Raw genomic sequence first — 17,611 nt, forward strand, 5'->3', positions numbered from 1 at the left:
TGTTGTTGTAGCGGTAAATAAAAATCACCAAGTCATTATTTTGAGGATTGCAGCTGAATTGACAGATATTGGTCGGATAAATTCGAGTCCGTTCCAGTTATTTAGACCCGACTGAGTTTTTATGCTTTTAAATTATTTTGAAGTACACTGCTAAGTTAACTTTAGGTTAAATACTTAGTCAATTATGAACCCACAGAGTACGTGCAAGTGTGGAATTCAATGAATCTTGAATTCAACTTTTCTCAACAATTGGGTTGCTTATTATGAAGAATGAATATTAAGAAAGTTACTGTAGAGTCCTAGAAGACTAAGTAATTTAACCGACTCCGAACGATTAAGATGACTTTTCGAAGATAATTTTTCATGATCCGCAGAGTAAACGCTATTGGAACAAATTTTTTAGACACGATCGGTGTACTGAAGAAAGTAACCGTGAAAACATACAAGAAATGACTAATGGATTTTCTAGGATTCTTGAGCCGAAAAGTGATCAGCTGTCGCTTACAACTTTACAAGTAAAATGCTAATTTAGAATTTTATGTATAAAATATTTGAAATGCTTCAATAAGTCACGTTATAACTTCGCTTTTTGCCTTCAACTTCTCACAGCTTTTCCAGTAATTAACGCAAGTGCAGTGTGGCGCCTTTTTATATTATTTAACTACTTCATTTTTTTTTCTTTTTTGCAAATACATATGTACATATAAATGCTGTATATATATTTTATTTAATACATATTTACTTATACTAATGCATATGTTTGTAATTTACAAGTTCTATATATCGCTGACTGATTAGCCGATTACCTGAAACAGCCTTTAGTTGTTAAGAAAAATATTGAATTTCTAAACATTTCTTTTAAATATGATATATGTGTCTGTATGTATTTAGCTTTATTCATGTATATATGTACATATGTATACATATATGTACTCTATATTGTAGGCATGTTTGTATTAAATGCGCATCTTCTTAGTTTAATTGCAATGAACCATGCATTCATATACGAATATCTAATAATGTGGTCGAATAGCTTTATTCAACGTAAATATTGTTAAAAAAATATACAATTCCCAATACGCGACCTGGTACATACGCTTCCGCTATATAATTTGGTTATATTTCTATACTCTTAAATATGTTTGTATATATTGACTGTTGTGTTCAATGCGTTTTGCTGAGAGCATAAAACCGTGAATTATAAGTTGTGGAACGTCAATGCAAATTAATGTAATAAACGATTATGAATATATGTATGTATGTAAAAATGTAATAAAAATTAAAAATTAGAATATTTGTAAAAAAATAAACAAAAGAATTTCTTTTATATGGTTATTTTGAAAAGTGTATAAAGTCAGTTGTTTTAATGTGTAAATGTATAAAAGTGATATCGAATGCAATTATAAACAGTCAATTAAGTAAATATATGGAATACTCAGCTACTTAATGCTAAGTGGTTTACAAATTTTATATTCTCTTTAGGTATGCGCAAATAAAACAGAATTAAAAGTAAAATGTAAAAATTATAAAAACTTAACATAAACGTAACGAACAATATTTTAAACATTTCATATAACGTCGCTGACGTTGTTGCGCTGCATAACACTACGGTTAATTTTTCGTTTAAGAAAAACCACACTATTCCTTTGCATTTCGCTGTTCTTGTCGTTTTTTGTTGCTTAACGTTTGTCCACTTTCGTTAATGGCACCGAGAGGCGTGTACGCAGTGAATGATGTGTGGCATTGGCAGGTGTTGTTGTTGTTGCTGTTGCAGTGCTATTCGCATTTTTGGCAGAGGACTTTGGCAGTGTTGCTTCGGCGGCATTATTGTTGTTATTATTATGATTAGCATTGGTGGGGCCAGCTATGGACTGACGACGTGTGACCAAACGTTTCGGCAGTGCTGTGCCCGCACTATTGGCTGTTGCAGTGCCATTGGCGTTTGTTTGCTTACCGCTGCTGGCACCCTCGCCCGATTGTCGCTGTGCGGCTGTACGTGTGGTCGTGCCGCCAGCCCCACTACCACCAACACCACCACCACTGCTGCTGCTGCTGTTGCCTTCGGAGTTGCGGCTGCGTTTGCTGGCGGGTTGTGTTGCATCTTCATTTCAAATTGTTTGTTTGTGTTTTTTTTTTTTAATTTTTGTAATCAGCGAGGTGTTTGTTGTGAGAAGAAAGTCAAAACAAAAACAAATTGCAAGCGATTAGCCGAATTCAGTAATTAAATAATATATTTGTTATTCATAGTTTCTAACACTTATTTTCAAGTATAAAGTATAATTTCTATATGAATTTAAGTAACTACGTATTAGCATCGGATAGTAATTTGAAAAGTTAGTAATTTTTAGCACTTTCTCTGAGAAATAAATACAAATATATAGAAGATTTCTTCAGCTATTAATAAATATAAATACTAAATGTGTTATTTAAATAAAATATTTTTATATTATATAATTTATTTTAAATAGTATATTGCTTCATCGAGACTTATAATAATCAATTTGTTGCTAAAAATCTATATATTTCATACAAAGCATCAACTCTTGATAAGTCTCATGCTTTAGCGACCTGCTAAACTCAGTTACACATAGCTTATTTAAAAAAGAATCATAACAAAAGGTTTACTGAGTTTGTTGTTGTTGTGTCACCAGTATTAAATAATATTGTACAATATGACTCAGCTGGCAATTGGAAGGTAGACGCAACTGTCGTTAAGACGATTGTTCTTTTCGTATATTCAAAATGATTATGAAAGTAGTGTAGCGGTGCAAAGCTTATTCACCTAAAACCACGCTTCAACTTCATAATATAATAACAGTTGAACTTCTATAATTCGAACTTCAATAACTTGAATCCATAGCACGATTATCTTCCGTAGTTCGGAAGCCTCTCTAACTCGAAGTTTTTTTGTGGATTATGGAGATGCGAGTTAGGGAAGTTCAATTGTACTATTATAAATGCTTATCCTTAAATATATACGTATAAAGCTAATAGTTATAGTCATACATCTGTACAGGAGTACATAAATTGATTTGCGGTTTTATATAATTACATTTGAACTTCTATAACTCGAAGTGCTCCATAACTCGAACTCTTGAATTGCAATAGAAGTCAACTTTTATACACATTTCCTTCCATAAATAGAACTTTTCGTTCAGGGCACAATACAAATTTTAAAATTTTACTATCGATGCAGAATTTTAAAAGAGTTGCTCTATATTGTATGGAGGCGAAGAAAAAAAGTTATGATATGGATTGCATAAATGTAACAAGGCATCACTTTATGTGATGCAAATAAATAAAACTGTGTATAAATCTATATTTTCCAGGTTTTTGAAAACTGGTACGTTTTAGTGAAAATTTCTATATCTCGAAGTCCCTCTAACTCGTAGTTTTTTTGTGGATTATGGTGATTCGAGTAAGAGAGGTCCAACTGTTGTTATTTCCAAAGGGAACTTTTGAAACTAAAAGTTCATCAGTAAGCGGCAAATTTTCAAAAAAAGGAACAAATTAATACAAAAAATTGTTTAATGTTAATCGGAAGTTGGAGCAAACACAGGATGTTGTCTGCTAGTATTAAACTGAGATAAAATCCTGCGTACTACTAAATACTATTACTACTAAATAGTTAAGTTCCAACAACATAATCCACTGTCACTAAAAATGAATTTACAGACTAGAAACTATGAAACCAAAAGATGTTCTTCAATTACAGTATTACAAACTCCTGTAATATTGTTTTATAAAATTATACAGTAGCCCTAGTAAATAATAGTTCTTAATCAGATTCAGATAATTTAAGGGATTAGATGGGTTTCAGAGACTAAAAACAATGCTATTCTTACAATTTTAGTACATTGATAAATCTAGTTAATGAACGAAGACAAAAATAAAATATTGAAAATTGAAAAATAAAATGAACTCACTTTTCTAGTTAAATTTGCGGCATATATTGGCTCGAAAAGCGAGAAATCGCTTCATAACTTTTTGAATTATCGTGTCCACCGACTTGAAAAATTGAGTTTTGAGATAAATGACTTTAAAGTTTTACATTCATACTGACGTGGCCTGAAGGGCGGAGCATCCAAAGTGAGATATACACTTATATATATACACTTAGAACATTACTCGGATTGATTTGATATTTTTGGATAGTATTTTAAACATATTACACTATTTAATAAGACAAACATTTTTTTGTCAAATTCTGAAATTTTGAAACCCACCTAACCCCTTAAGCAGTAGAAAAAAATTGCATATGATTAAATTAAATCTCGTCAAGGCAAGATATTAAGTTTAGTTAAAAGCAATTAAGGCTTTTGGCTCATTTAATATTAACAAATTTTCATTTTGATTTAGATTTTTCGGCAGTATATGCGGATATTTAAGAATATTAGATTAAGATATTTCATGTCATCATAATTATTACATTGTGATCAAATGCTATCTACATGCGCCTGAAAGTATGCAATATTTATAAAACAATTATCTTCAATGCATTTCGATTGTTTGTTCAACTTTAACTGCCGCATTCGAGTACTTAAAATACTAGCATCCATATGTGTATGCATTACCTAAAACTAATTCTAAATTTTTCACTAGACATTTTATGCCAATAACAATACCAATTGCACTTATGTACTATATTATGTAAGTACCGATTCACTACTTTAGTGAGGTTTGGTTGTATGTGTGTATGACAAATTAGTTGCCAATATGACAATACAAATATTTAAATAGTTAATGCATTGTCCAATACATTTTCCATTAGAGCATTATCCGCTTCAGTAGTTGTGGCTACTGTAGCGTCTGAGGTTATAGTGGACGCTGTTGTCACATCAGCACGCAGTTCGGCATCAAGGTCATCATCATCAACATCAATATCAACAGTGTGTTCATTTGTGTCAGCATTTAAATGACTTGTAGTGTCAGCAAGCTCATCATCATCATTAACATCATTGACATCGTCATTAACATCATCATTAACATCATCATTAACATCATCAATGACATCGTCATTAACATCATTAATATTATTACCATCATCACCACCATCATCATCTTCATTATGCGTTAAATTATTTATTTCGCATTTAAGAGGCATTTGTGTCATTGCACTTTGTGAGCTAGTTTGCAGTATGCTGCTAACAACAGTAGCAACAGCATTACAGACATCACTAGCATTTTTACACGCTTCGAACGCTTCACTATTACTATCTGCGCCAACACATCCACATTCACCGCCAACGCCTCCTTCTTCCCCAACTTCAATAGCTGCAAACATTTCATGAGATAGAGAAAAAGAGAGAGAGAAAAAAAAGACCAAAAGAAAAAAAACGCGCACAATTTCGTTTTAAAAAAATTTTGATCATTTATAAAATTATATTTTTTATTTTATTTTGTTTATTTTCTTTTAAGGCAGCAGCGCTAAGTGGTGATTGGCGAATGTTGTTGTATGGACTTATGTGGCATGGTGTGAAGTGGTGATATTGACCGATAGAAAATGAGCGTAATGTGAACTGTTGTTTTATTTATATTAATAGTTAGGAGTAATAATATAAATAGTAGTATCAAAATCAGAAGTTATGATTGAACACGTTTGCAACACAATTAACCCACAGCAAAAATTAATTATAAATAAAAGGTTGAAAATATAAAATATATATAAAATACATATATGTATGTATGTATGAGTGCACATAATATATACATAGATGATTATTGTTGTATGAAGGTGTTCCCTTATATCGATGCAGATGAGGGTGAGCGTGGTATATAAAAGCTTATAAAATGCTTCGATCTTCGATGAAATCCATTTTAATATGTGAATTATGGCTGATGATTAATGAACGTATAAACTCGATGCGAATGACGTGATATGATGCGTTGTAATCACAATGAATTGCATATAATTATGATAATATAAATGTTAAATAGTAGTAGTAGTAATTAATGTATGTATATACATAATAAAATAAGCTTATTAAGATATTAAACAAAAATATGCGCAAACCTGCTTTTTATTATATGTTTCGTAACACTATACTACAAAATCTACCTATTTTCTGGCAATTGGACCAAACTGAATTTTTTCGGGTGATGGAACTTCGGTTTTCGAAGTAAGCCGAAATATTCGACTTCGAATTTCGTAATTTATCTTACTGAATAGTATGTAGGTCACAAAAGTAAAAATATGGACATAATTTACAATTCCTTCTTATTCAATTGGTAAATAACATTTTTCGGTCCAGCTTATGTGACAGATGATATAAACGGTCGAAGTGGCCTTATTTTAAACTGCTCTAAGAAAATGTTTGAAAAACACAATTTCGTTAATTTTTTAAATCCTTTGAATATTATCCCTGAAATATCATTGAATAATCAAGGCTTTTGCATATCAACTTTTATTTAATTGAATCCAAAATAAAAGTTTTAAACAGAATATTATAGTAAGTACAGGTGCGTCTAACCTATCGACGAGGAGTGTATATAATTTTTCATTTAAGTGATTTTTTCCTAGAAGATTTATATTGAAATTAAATAAATACGCATACCAGGAGAAAGATCGCTTAACAACGATCACAACCGTATTTTAACCCTATCATGCCCGAATTAAAATGAACGGAGCTATAATAACATTTTTTTAGGGCAGATATATATTAGTCTTAACTCTAATACGAAGTCATAAAAAAAAGTCCTGTGTATCCTGGTTCATTAGTTACAGGATGTTGCTTATAGGTACAAATTATATTATTATAAATAAACTAAACTTTTTTCTCATGCAATTTTTTTAATAACTCTCTTATCTTTACTTATTTATATAGTTCACTTTGTTTTTAAATAAAACAATTATTTTTATGGTTTTGAATACTTTTTGTATAATCACTTCAGTATAACTTTTTTCGCGAAACGATTTTTGCCAATTTCTCTCTGCGGTGAACTTTTACTGAATGAATACGTGTACAGCTCATATCAGAAAAAGTAACTGTAAGCTTACACAACACATAAGTCTACATAATTGAAAAAACCGCTGGTCAAAAATATTTAAATAACGAGAATTAGAAGCCGGTAAGTACAATGTTGCATATAGGCAACATTGGGCATGAAAGGGTTATGCGAAATTAAAAAAAAATAGCATCTGTCATATAAGATTGACCGAAACATTTTATACACCATTGAATGAAGAAAAAAATATAGATTGTGTCCATACTTTAGATTTTTTATTATCTATATCCTCTATTTAATAATAATTTTTTTAAGTCTTTTTCGAACTTCGAAACCAAATATTTCAACCTTGGGGCCAACTTCGAAAATCGAAGTACAAATATTTTTTACTTATGTCTCAATCTCCCGGAAAAACTAAGTTTTATCCAATACCCAGCCGAGTGTTGGTAGTGTAATAATACGAAAATATTTAGCAATATGAAAAATCGTCTGCGCATCTTTTTGTTGTATATATAAATCAACTAATTACCTTAGTTACATATACCTGCATATTATTTTCAGAAAAATATACTGAGCAACTCGCAAACACTCACCTTTTGTGGACAAACGTCTTTTACTCGTTTGTACGCGCGATTCTGCGTTTGTAGCATTTGTTGATGCGACTCCACCGCGTTGTGAACGCTCAGCGTTATGCGGCGCATCTTTGCGCTCATTATTGCCATCGCGTTCATTTGTAGTTGACGTCACTGTGGCTGACGCTGTGCTACTTCTACGACTACCACTACTACTGCTGGTCTCACTGCGGCGCTCACGTTTCTCGCTGGACGCTTTAGTGCTGCCACTGGCGGGTGTGTCCTGATCGTCAACAGCTTGAGATGCAGTCTTTTTGGCAACACCTTTGCTACCGCCAGCATTTATTAATTTATCAGCAGTTGCGTTGCCGTTACTGTTTAGACAGTTTTGTAGATGTAGACTGGCACGTTTAACAGCTGTCGCTGAACGCTTCGTAGGTGGTTGCATTGGTTTGTTTTCTGCATTTTTACTGACAGCGCTTGTGCTGCTGGCAACATTAACGGCTGTGCCTAATACTTCGGAAACACTTGTGGTTTTCGGTGCTTGCTTTTGTGGTGATTTCAGTTTTTGCTCATCTTGTTTATGTATGCCCACATCGAGCCAATATTTCAATTGTGCTTCACGTTGTTTCGACATCAACTCACGACCCTCGCGATATTTACTTAACATACCCTGTAGCTTCTGTACAGTTTTATAAACAGTCTCCGGTGAAACGAGGCCATAATCGAATAGTGAACACATGTGTAAGATGAAGTTGCGATACAGATTTTTTCGTATAATCTCATAGCCATTCGAGTCTAAGAACATTTCGCAAGCTAGCGGCAATTGACAGTCGCCCACATAACCATGTTTCATTACATGTAAATTCCACAGTTTCATCAACTCTTTTTCACCCTCATTCACATCGGAGAACTCATCAATCATTTGTATAGTTTTCTGTCGTAACCATAGTGGATCACTTTCACCCTCTGAATCGATATCAAGCTCCTTGGGATGTACTGGCAAGCAAGTCTCTGTGTGGTGGTAAAGTCTATGAAAACAAAAAAATACAAATACTTATAAATATATCAGTATTAATAGAAAAAAAAACAATAAATAACGCACCTATTATGACCCGTAATATAAGGACGCTGATTGCTCAAATCATCCTCGTCCAGCACTAGAAACTCATCGAGACACGTTTTCTGTCTTCGCGGACGGCAGACTAATAAATTTGTCACCGTCGTACGCCGCACTGGGCCACAGGTACGCGCAAAGGAACAACCAGACGGACCAGCCAAATCATATGGTGAACCCGCGTACGAACCATCATAAGAATCGTTTATGGTCACGTCGATGCGTGCACCACTCCCTGCCGGTTGATAGGTGAAATTGAAGCGCGCATGGCATAATTTCAAATGTTTCAGCAATGCATACAAACGCAAGCAATCCAGACCACACCATGGACATATTACCTCCTGCGTGTATTCCGTTTGTTGTCGTGTATTGTTGCTATATAAAAAATTATAAACTATTTGTATTTTCTCTGCTTTTGCGGCAACTGGCACAATACCACCTTTGCCACCGCCATTCGCTTTAACACAATTATTATTATGATTGACATGAGAGCCTGTGTTAGCATTTTGATTGACACTGCCATTCAATGGCATTTCGACGCCATTTGTTAAGCTTTGCGTTTTATCGTTTGCCTCATTTTTTATGCCTTCAAAGTCGCCATAAAGATTAAGATCCTTTGCAGCAATACTGCTAGGCACTTCATTGGCCGACCAGGTTAAACGGAATTTAAGCGTTGGAAATTGATTGAAAACGTCGAATTTCAACGAGAGTGGAATGTAATTATCGGGCAATGTCTCCCATGTGCGTTTCTTTGGAGAGAAGGATTTAATGCTCATTGAATTGAGCTCCTGCATCGCCGCCTCGTAATCACCCTCAGGAATAAAGCAGATATTCTTCTCAAATACTATTAATTCGCATCCATATATTTTCGTACTCATTTTCCCACGTTTGCAAGGTGTCTCTGAATTCAAAAAATTTAAATATTGTATTAATATATATGTATATGAATTATGGCATTATTATAAGGCCGTAATCGCTGATCTGCTTATTTGACTTACCACTATTCTCACTGTTTTCGTCAATTGTTTTTGTATCACATTTTGGTAAGACTTTAATACGAAACAAGAGCTTATATATTGTGTGTTGATCGCCCAATGGACCCATCGATTGTACCGGAATGCTGATAGTTGAGAAGCGACTTAGATCATCATCTGGATTGTATACAACACCTGAACTGTAACTCTAGTGTAAAATGTAGAAGAAAAGACATAAATTAAATAAGTAAACAAATTTATATTATGAGGCATACAAATTTACCATCATTTCCTGAAAGTCTGATGTGCTATCTTTTCGTTTGTTTTTAGTTATTTTGTAAAGTGTAGCTTCGACACTGACCGAGTCTCCCGCATTCCACCATTGATCGCTGCAACTACTTTTATCAAATAACCCATTGTAAATTATATTCAAATATTTATTGGATATAGACTCTGTTTTTTGAGTTATTTGCTGCAATATTGAGTTTACTTTGAATGACGCGCGTTTTTTGTTGTTGCGCGACATGCGGTCCTTCATGTAACTAAGTGTTCGATTCAAAAATATAGGCTAAAATAAAAATAAACAAAATATATAATAGCTTATTGACGCAAACAGAGATCGAACATATAATTGTTACATACGCTGGTGCCATGACGATTCCGTAAAAACCTATATATCTGGGTAGGTTCTAAACAAAAAGTTTATATATTAATTAAAATTGTTTCATTTATAATGTCATAATATTTAACTTACTTTCAAAGGCTTGTAGAAAAAGTTCCTGCTCTTGCTGATGCCCATTGAGCTTCGCATTTTCTACGCTTGTAGTTGCAGCATTTGCTGTGACTGCAGTTGCAGCAGCAGCTGTTGCCGAAGACACTCCTCCCCCATTGCCAGCGTTAACACTTCCATTAGCACCATTATTTACAGCAGCTGCCGGCGCTGCTGATGCATTATCCTTTTCGCGTTTTTTCGCTGGAGCCATTATATGTTTATTGAAATATTAAACGAATAATCACTAATGCCTTTTGCAATATGAGAACGGTGCGTTAAATCACAATTTGTAAATTTTTTGCTGCTTCACTGTCTCGTCGCCTCGACGATACGTTTGTAGTGGCAGAAGACGCCAATTCACACTTCCACTTCTTGTTTCCACTTATGTATACACTCAATTTATTTTATTTATAAGCATTAAAACTACAAATTTGTACTAATTTCCTGTGAAAATATAAAAGATTTAAGTGTGCTAGAGTTTTTCACAGTTCCCTATTGTAAATGAAAGGGTATCGGCGCGAAATTTTCACACACAAGGCGTACAAACTCTTCCTCTTCATCAACTTTTCTGCTTCTTCGTTTACACTTTCATTCACAGTGAGCAGTAAAAACAAATTCATATAATAAAATTCAAATCTCATATATGTAAACATCAATAATCAATATATAGAAACATATGCACATACTAAATATAAAAGCGCAAACAATATTTCATTTACACATGTGTTTTAATTGGTTTCTGATTCAAAAATGAGGTTTGAAAATTCGGTTTATTCAAAATATATTTTACCCGTTATTTATTAAACTTGGCAACCTTTATTTGAATTCGCTTTGTTTTTTGACATTTATTTTAGAATTCGCCGCTTTATTAACTCGTGTGGTCCTAGGATTTGCAATTTCATCCACAACTGTTTCAAAAAATATCAATTTGAATACATTATTTATTAAATAGTTCTTAAAAATGGATAAAAACAGCGCTGCGTTGGTGAAGAAATTACAATCAGAGCTAGAAGCTTATCAAAATCTTCAGAAAAGTAAGTTTTCGCCGGCCAAATCGAGGTGACACATTCACAGCAATATATAAACACACACATCTGTATACATTCTTATGGATTTTGTTTTTAAATGTTAAACTATAAAATCATTTATTTTTTTAGCCTGTGTTAAACTGGTAAAACAGCGTACACTTCTTGAATCGCAATTAAATGAGAATAAATGTGTGCTGGATGAATTAAATCTCCTTGGTCCCGATAATAAAGTGTACAAGTTATATGGACCCGTTTTAGTGAAGCAGGATCTGGAGGAATCACGTCAAAATGTTGGCAAACGTATAGAATATATCTCGAAAGAATTGAAAAGCTCAACCGATACATTGGAGAATATGGAAAAAGATATGACAAAGCATCGTGAGACAGTACAAAAGTTGCAACAACAATATCAAGTTGCAGCAGCAATGAAATAAGAATAAGTAGAGAACACCAACCATTTATAAAACCGAAAACTGCAGATGATCTAAAAGAAATACATAACTCATCAAGATTAATGGTTGTCAGCATTTTTATCCGTATTTTAATTTAAGTACTTTATTTAATTCTTAAAACTTTGAGTTTATTTATGGAATATTAAAAAATGTGTTGATTCTACCCCAGGTTAATGTTTTTGTAAAGAACTCTTCAACTGATTGGAGGCAGACTGAATTCTCTCGGTAGTAATTTATATTTGCACACAGTGGTTAATTATTCGATTCAAACATACAATGCAATACAAACTCCTGCAAATAAGAATTATTTGTTCAGCTGTTTTGTACGGGTACACGTCATTTGGAAATGATTGTCACAAATTTGGTGATACCACTGTTATAAAAATAATAATTGGTCTTTTAATATTTAACGATTGGATTTATTAGATATTCTATTAATTTTTTTTTCTTCAAAAGTAAAAATAAAAATTAAACTAAAGACGAATTAGCCGTTTGATTACTATAAGATGTGGTGAATTAATATATATCAGAATTTTATTTATACATTTTATTAGCGTTTTCCATTGTATGGCAACGTTTGACTTTGACATGTAGGGGAAAATTTTAGAATTCTTTGCTTATTATTTGATTGTGCCACGCAAAGACTTCCCAACAGTGTTCATAAAGTTGGAAAATTATACGTAAATCTGAACAGAATTATAAAAAAATACAAAGATTTATATTTTTTCTTCATTTCCTAATACTAAGTAGTGAGAGAGCTTGAAAAAGGTACACCCTTCTCCATCAAACAAAATGGGTTCAAGCCATAGTGTAGAGGTTCCGGGCGGTGGCACTGAGGGATACCATGTACTAAAAGTACAGGATAATTCTCCGGGTCAAAAGGCAGGCTTAGAAGCCTTCTTCGATTTTATTGTAGCTATAGCCGGTACACGTCTCGATCAGGATAATGACATGTTAAAGGAATTGCTGCGTCAAAATGTTGACAAACCTGTAAGATTAACGGTGTACTCTAGCAAAACACAAACAGTGCGAGAACTTATGTTAACTCCAAGTAAAACTTGGGGTGGCCAAGGTTTGTTAGGTGTGAGTATACGTTTTTGTTCATTTGAAGGTGCAAATGAAAACGTATGGCACATTCTCGAAGTACATCCCAATTCGCCAGCTGAAATTGCTGGCTTACGTGCATATTCGGATTACGTTATCGGAGCGGATGCTATACGACACGAAAACGATGATTTGTTCACTTTGATTGAATCACATGAGCAACAGCCGCTTAAAATGTACGTCTACAATATTGATGACGATGCATGTCGTGAGGTAACGATAAAACCAAATTGTAATTGGGGAGGCGAGGGTGCATTGGGTTGTGGAATTGGTTATGGTTATTTACATCGTATACCAGTGCAAGCAGTGGCTTCTGTCATCAAAGCGCCCACTACGATTGAACCCGTGAACATACCAACAAATACAGCGAACACCATACCACCGACTGCAACAACCATAACGCCAGTTATAGCACCTACGCTGCCTTATGTTCCTCCTTTAACAAACACCTTTAAACAACCACCACAAACTAATGCGCCCACGGACGTGGCAAAACCAATTGAAGGCTCTAACAGCATTGCAGTTTCGACAGCAACAACAACTTCACAACAGCCAAGCGTTTTTCAAACATATTTTAATCCAGATGCGATAACAACAGCAGCCAGTACTGGTTTTGATGCAATACAAAACACAGCCACACCTGTACCAGTACAGAATAATGGTGAAGGGAACAACACATCCCCTATCACACCACCCATTGGCACACAGAGTCCTGCCCCCGTTGCTGCCGCCAATCCACAAACGTCACAGTTCTACGTTTCTAATGTTCCACCACCTGCAAGCTTGTTTATACCGGGATCTAATGAACAAACTGCTGCTATTGGCGCAACACAGTTGCCGTATCCACAGGCCACATTGCCACAACCAGCACCATACGTACCCACAGCAACTGTGCCCATGTATTCAACTCAACAACAACAACAATATATGACTGCGCCAATGGCATTATCATATCCAGCAGCTCAAACAGTGCCCACTTATCCACAAATGCAAGCTGCAGCTGGACTTTATCCGACACAGTCCACACCTATGCCACCACAAATGTATGTACAGCAGTCGGCAACAGAATCCAATGCAAACGTTAACGGCACTCCACAGCCAACAAATGTGCCAACAACCGCCGTGTCACACATACAACCCATACAACAGACCTTTGGTAATTAGTTGAATACAAGGAACCTCGTTTCAAATATTATATAAATTTTTATCTACTTCATACTAAACTTTTTGCTTTTATGTATGTATATTTGTGTTTTATGTTTTATGCTTTTGCTTATTGTTTATAAAGGTCAACAATATTTACAGTCGATTTGACAAACTATTTAGTAATATTATATAAAAGACGAGTTATTAAATTTATATATGTATGTAAATGGCAATGTGCAAAATGGATTCGAAATCTTGAAATAATATTGATTGCTAAATAGAATATGTATGTATTTAAACAAGCTATATAAATGTAGTTTTATTCCATAGATCGAGTTTTTAATGCAATAGTTGTATCTATTTAAATACATACATACACAGAAGTTATCATTATAAATAACAACCATTCTGCCTGCGTTCCGCAACTGCCATGGGAACCCGTGGATGATGTATTAATGTATGCATGCAAAACGTTGGAAGAAAATACCAGTTCTTGTGAGCAGGCACATAATAGCTTAATAATCACCTTAGCAACCTGGAGAAAACCATTATAATAAACTAAAACGATCAAACAATAACGGAAACGAATTTTCATTTCTTTAAAATTTACATTAGAAAAAAAAACGAAGCAGAGTAAACGTGCTTGAGAAATATGGCTAATTTTGTTTTTCCCGAAGAAATTTCTTATTTTATCGAGAGTATACGACCATTTCAATTGGTCGATATAGGTAGCGCAAAATGGTTGGACCTACATGAGATGATTATAAAATTGAGTCAACAAGCAATACTCGAAGCAAGCGAACATCGTGAGGAAGAAGTGAAAGAGTTTCTTATTTCACGTGACAAGTTGAAGGTTTGAGATATATTCTATTATAAATACTGTACAACAGCAAAGCTTTTGTTTCATCGTGTCAGATACTCATACATGAAGCCTACAGTGTTTTCTTGTGGAAGACACGTGTGTTACCATACTTGATTGAGATTGATCCCAATCCGCAAGCGACTTTCCTCATCTACACCGTACTTTTCCATGAAGGCGCTGTAATTTCACTCTTGGACACAGCGCTCTTTCATGTGAGCGCATGTGAAGCGTTGCAGGATGCAGCTATTGATTTGGTTGACTATTGTGCACTGGCTGTGGCACAAGTAATCGGTTTGGTCAGGTATAAACAACGCTTTGTACCACTAAAGTCAATAATTAAAATATTTTTACACGTTTAAATTAGCATGGGCTATCATGAAAACCAATCGAGGCTTGATGTTGATGAGGCTGTTTTGTCGGAATTGGAGCGGCAAAAGCGCGATTTGATTTATAAGATTGGCATGCGTTGCATATCAATCTTGTGCTATCTGGCAGAACATGCAGATGCAATACCGTTAAGCGCTTCACGTCGCATGTTGGTAACACACGATGTACCTTGGCTAATGGCAGACCTGCTGCTCTTCCGTCCATGGCAAAGACGTACCGACAAAGGCATACAGCGTTTTATCGGTAATCTCTATTTATACTTATTATCTAGCATTGCGTAGTAAAGTAAACATTGTTACAGATGAAAAATGGTTAACAGTCGAGGGCGCTGATATTACGAAGATATCTAAACATGAAGCACAAACTTGGTTCTGCATGCGTCAATTGCTATTTAACCAATCTTTAATGGCGTCATATGAGTTAAACGAGGAACGCAGGAAGCATCTATCAAAGGTTTTGTAGCAAATAAGGGCTTATATTATGAACATTTTAACATATGAATTCAACCTAACTACTTTCAGTGTCAGGGACTACTACAAGAAACTCTATTAGATCAAATTCCACCATTAGTTGAGTTAAAACAGTATCTTTGCAATTTAGGGATCACTAGTAATCCAAGTGAGACTCAAAAACGTAAAACTAATTTAGTGCTTGAAGAATTACCGGAAATACGTGAAAAACTCATTGCTGAGGCAGAACGTATTGGTGGATTTCCCGTCGTAGCACAAAAGCAAGAAGAAATCTTTTTGTGCACTGATAAAGATAAAATTTTTGAAATTGCTAAACGTTTGAACACTGCTTATAATACCGATTTGTTGGCCGAGATCGAAGAAAAAACTACAGAAACAGCACAAGCCAGCAATAATGTTGAAAATGAAAGCGTAAACGCGCGAAAATGTGGAAAGTGCGCCAGTAATGCAGTGAAAAAATGCGCCAATTGTAAAGATATTTACTACTGTTCAAAGTAAGATTATTCCTTTTTATGTAACTTTCATATATAATGCTCGTATTTTGTAGGAAATGTCAACAGGAGGACTGGCCACAACACAAAAAGAACTGCATTAAAGTGTAGACACTTCACAACGCGTTAATCAAGCACCACTTTTACTAAATCGTAATTCATTATGAAAATACCGCTATTTTTTCACTTTGTAGTATTTTTTATTTATAAAAGAACTTTACTGCTCAAATAAACACGACGTTTTTAGCATTTCGTGTCATCTACTGTCACAAATCACTAATTTGTTGGTAAGTTATTTAAAAATAGTACACACACAGTGCGTTTAGCTATTTTGGCGCAAGTGTTCTTTCACAACATCCAAAGCAGGTGTCTCCTCACCGAAATCCTTAATAACGACAACAGCGCAGCCACTGACCTTACGTGGTTTGCCTTCTTTGTCGATCTTGCACAGACCAGACCATTCACCCAATTTCTTGTGCGAATCGACACGAATAAGTGGGATTTGATGTTCGTGGCAGAGTGCGGTAACGAGTTTCTTGTATAGATCTACATCCATAGAATCAGCAAGGATACACAAAACAGCCTGGCGCCTGTCAATATAAACAAATGAATAATAAATTAGAAATTCGTAAACAAGAAATACTGCAAAAACTCACTTGTCCAAAGCTTTGCAAGCTTGATGAATACCATGCACCAAACCATCAGCGATGAGTGACTTCTTTAGCACCTCTTGTAAGGCGGTATTGATGTCCATTTTGTCACCAATGACTGGAGCAGCGGAGGGCACATCACTATAACAATATTGATATTAATGAACAGATGAAAACATTTAAAAACATAAAGAATATATTCCTTCTTAGCAGCATAGTTTAAGGCAAAAGTTTTATTAAATGGTAGTAACGCTAATAGGTAAACTATTGCTTGACTTTATGCTTGTACTATGGCTTACTGTAAGACTTGGAATAAACAATTATTTTGCTACTTACACATCAACGTCAGCCATGTTTAACTAAATGTGTCGTCTCTGCACTGAAATAATAGAACAAAAATTGTCTTATAAGTATGATGTGCCCCATTAAATTCAATAAAATTTGATATTTTATTCGGCTAAGAAATTTCATTCCTTTCGTACCTTTTTGACAACCGGAAAGAAAGGAGGTGTCAATTTAGCAACCAACTTCAATAAATCGAATTGTCAAATTACACTTCAGTGGTGGCTGACCAACAAGGGTTAATGCATTGTTGCCATGTGCCATATAGCGTATAGTGAATAAATATGAAACAGTTTGTA

At 34.5% G+C, this 17,611-nt stretch overlaps 5 protein-coding genes across 7 annotated transcripts; 3 read left to right on the top strand and 2 right to left on the bottom strand.

Moving 5' to 3' along the window:
• Positions 1-254: 254 nt before the first annotated feature.
• Positions 255-10,956, bottom strand: Su(z)12_2 (polycomb protein Su(z)12). 3 transcript variants are annotated; one of them, XM_011191931.3, is made up of 7 exons: positions 10,363-10,954; positions 10,251-10,297; positions 9,892-10,176; positions 9,633-9,816; positions 8,623-9,535; positions 7,539-8,548; positions 255-2,101 (listed from the first exon to the last, which is right to left on the bottom strand). In XM_011191931.3, the coding sequence occupies exons 1-7, from the start codon at positions 10,589-10,591 to the stop codon at positions 1,680-1,682; spliced, it is 3,090 nt and encodes a 1,029-aa protein (XP_011190233.2). In that variant the 5' UTR covers positions 10,592-10,954; the 3' UTR covers positions 255-1,679. The 3 variants fall into 3 exon arrangements, with proteins under 3 accessions (XP_011190233.2, XP_011190224.2, XP_028898195.2); XM_011191922.3 differs by lacking the exon at positions 255-2,101 and adding an exon at positions 2,550-5,274 and having other exon boundaries at positions 10,363-10,956; XM_029042362.2 differs by lacking the exon at positions 255-2,101 and adding an exon at positions 5,403-5,835 and having other exon boundaries at positions 10,363-10,956.
• Positions 10,957-11,221: 265 nt separating this feature from the next.
• LOC105217100 (probable prefoldin subunit 6) lies at positions 11,222-12,028 on the top strand. The gene is made up of 2 exons (XM_011191944.3): positions 11,222-11,414; positions 11,538-12,028. The coding sequence occupies exons 1-2, from the start codon at positions 11,342-11,344 to the stop codon at positions 11,840-11,842; spliced, it is 378 nt and encodes a 125-aa protein (XP_011190246.1). The 5' UTR covers positions 11,222-11,341; the 3' UTR covers positions 11,843-12,028.
• Positions 12,029-12,465: 437 nt separating this feature from the next.
• LOC105217133 (Golgi reassembly-stacking protein 2) lies at positions 12,466-14,323 on the top strand. The gene has a single exon (XM_011191985.3). It carries the CDS (start codon positions 12,653-12,655, stop codon positions 14,126-14,128), a length of 1,476 nt encoding a protein of 491 aa, XP_011190287.1. The 5' UTR covers positions 12,466-12,652; the 3' UTR covers positions 14,129-14,323.
• A 353-nt stretch (positions 14,324-14,676) lies between these two features.
• On the top strand, positions 14,677-16,749 carry LOC105217116 (zinc finger MYND domain-containing protein 10 homolog). Its single transcript, XM_011191964.3, has 6 exons — positions 14,677-14,963; positions 15,026-15,273; positions 15,337-15,602; positions 15,661-15,812; positions 15,881-16,323; positions 16,377-16,749. Exons 1-6 carry the CDS (start codon positions 14,763-14,765, stop codon positions 16,429-16,431), a joined length of 1,365 nt encoding a protein of 454 aa, XP_011190266.2. The 5' UTR covers positions 14,677-14,762; the 3' UTR covers positions 16,432-16,749.
• Positions 16,499-17,466, bottom strand: LOC105217110 (40S ribosomal protein S12). The gene is made up of 3 exons (XM_029042524.2): positions 17,307-17,466; positions 16,977-17,111; positions 16,499-16,910 (listed from the first exon to the last, which is right to left on the bottom strand). The coding sequence occupies exons 1-3, from the start codon at positions 17,321-17,323 to the stop codon at positions 16,643-16,645; spliced, it is 420 nt and encodes a 139-aa protein (XP_028898357.1). The 5' UTR covers positions 17,324-17,466; the 3' UTR covers positions 16,499-16,642.
• Between the last annotated feature and the right edge of the window lie 145 nt (positions 17,467-17,611).

This window comes from Zeugodacus cucurbitae, chromosome 4 (genome assembly GCF_028554725.1).
Source record: "Zeugodacus cucurbitae isolate PBARC_wt_2022May chromosome 4, idZeuCucr1.2, whole genome shotgun sequence".
Lineage (NCBI taxonomy): Eukaryota > Metazoa > Arthropoda > Insecta > Diptera > Tephritidae > Zeugodacus > Zeugodacus cucurbitae.

Bases quoted from the DNA above. Each gene is read 5' to 3' on its own strand.
- LOC105217100 (XM_011191944.3), top strand. From the start codon at position 11,342: ATGGATAAAAACAGCGCTGCGTTGGTGAAGAAATTACAATCAGAGCTA. The intron at 11,415-11,537 runs GTAAGTTTTCGC...TTATTTTTTTAG, and splicing joins TTATCAAAATCTTCAGAAAA to CCTGTGTTAAACTGGTAAAA.
- LOC105217133 (XM_011191985.3), top strand. From the start codon at position 12,653: ATGGGTTCAAGCCATAGTGTAGAGGTTCCGGGCGGTGGCACTGAGGGA.
- LOC105217116 (XM_011191964.3), top strand. From the start codon at position 14,763: ATGGCTAATTTTGTTTTTCCCGAAGAAATTTCTTATTTTATCGAGAGT. The intron at 14,964-15,025 runs GTTTGAGATATA...TCATCGTGTCAG, and splicing joins TTTCACGTGACAAGTTGAAG to ATACTCATACATGAAGCCTA. The intron at 16,324-16,376 runs GTAAGATTATTC...CGTATTTTGTAG, and splicing joins GATATTTACTACTGTTCAAA to GAAATGTCAACAGGAGGACT.
- LOC105217110 (XM_029042524.2), bottom strand. The intron at 16,911-16,976 runs GTGAGTTTTTGC...TTATATTGACAG, and splicing joins GCTTGCAAAGCTTTGGACAA to GCGCCAGGCTGTTTTGTGTA.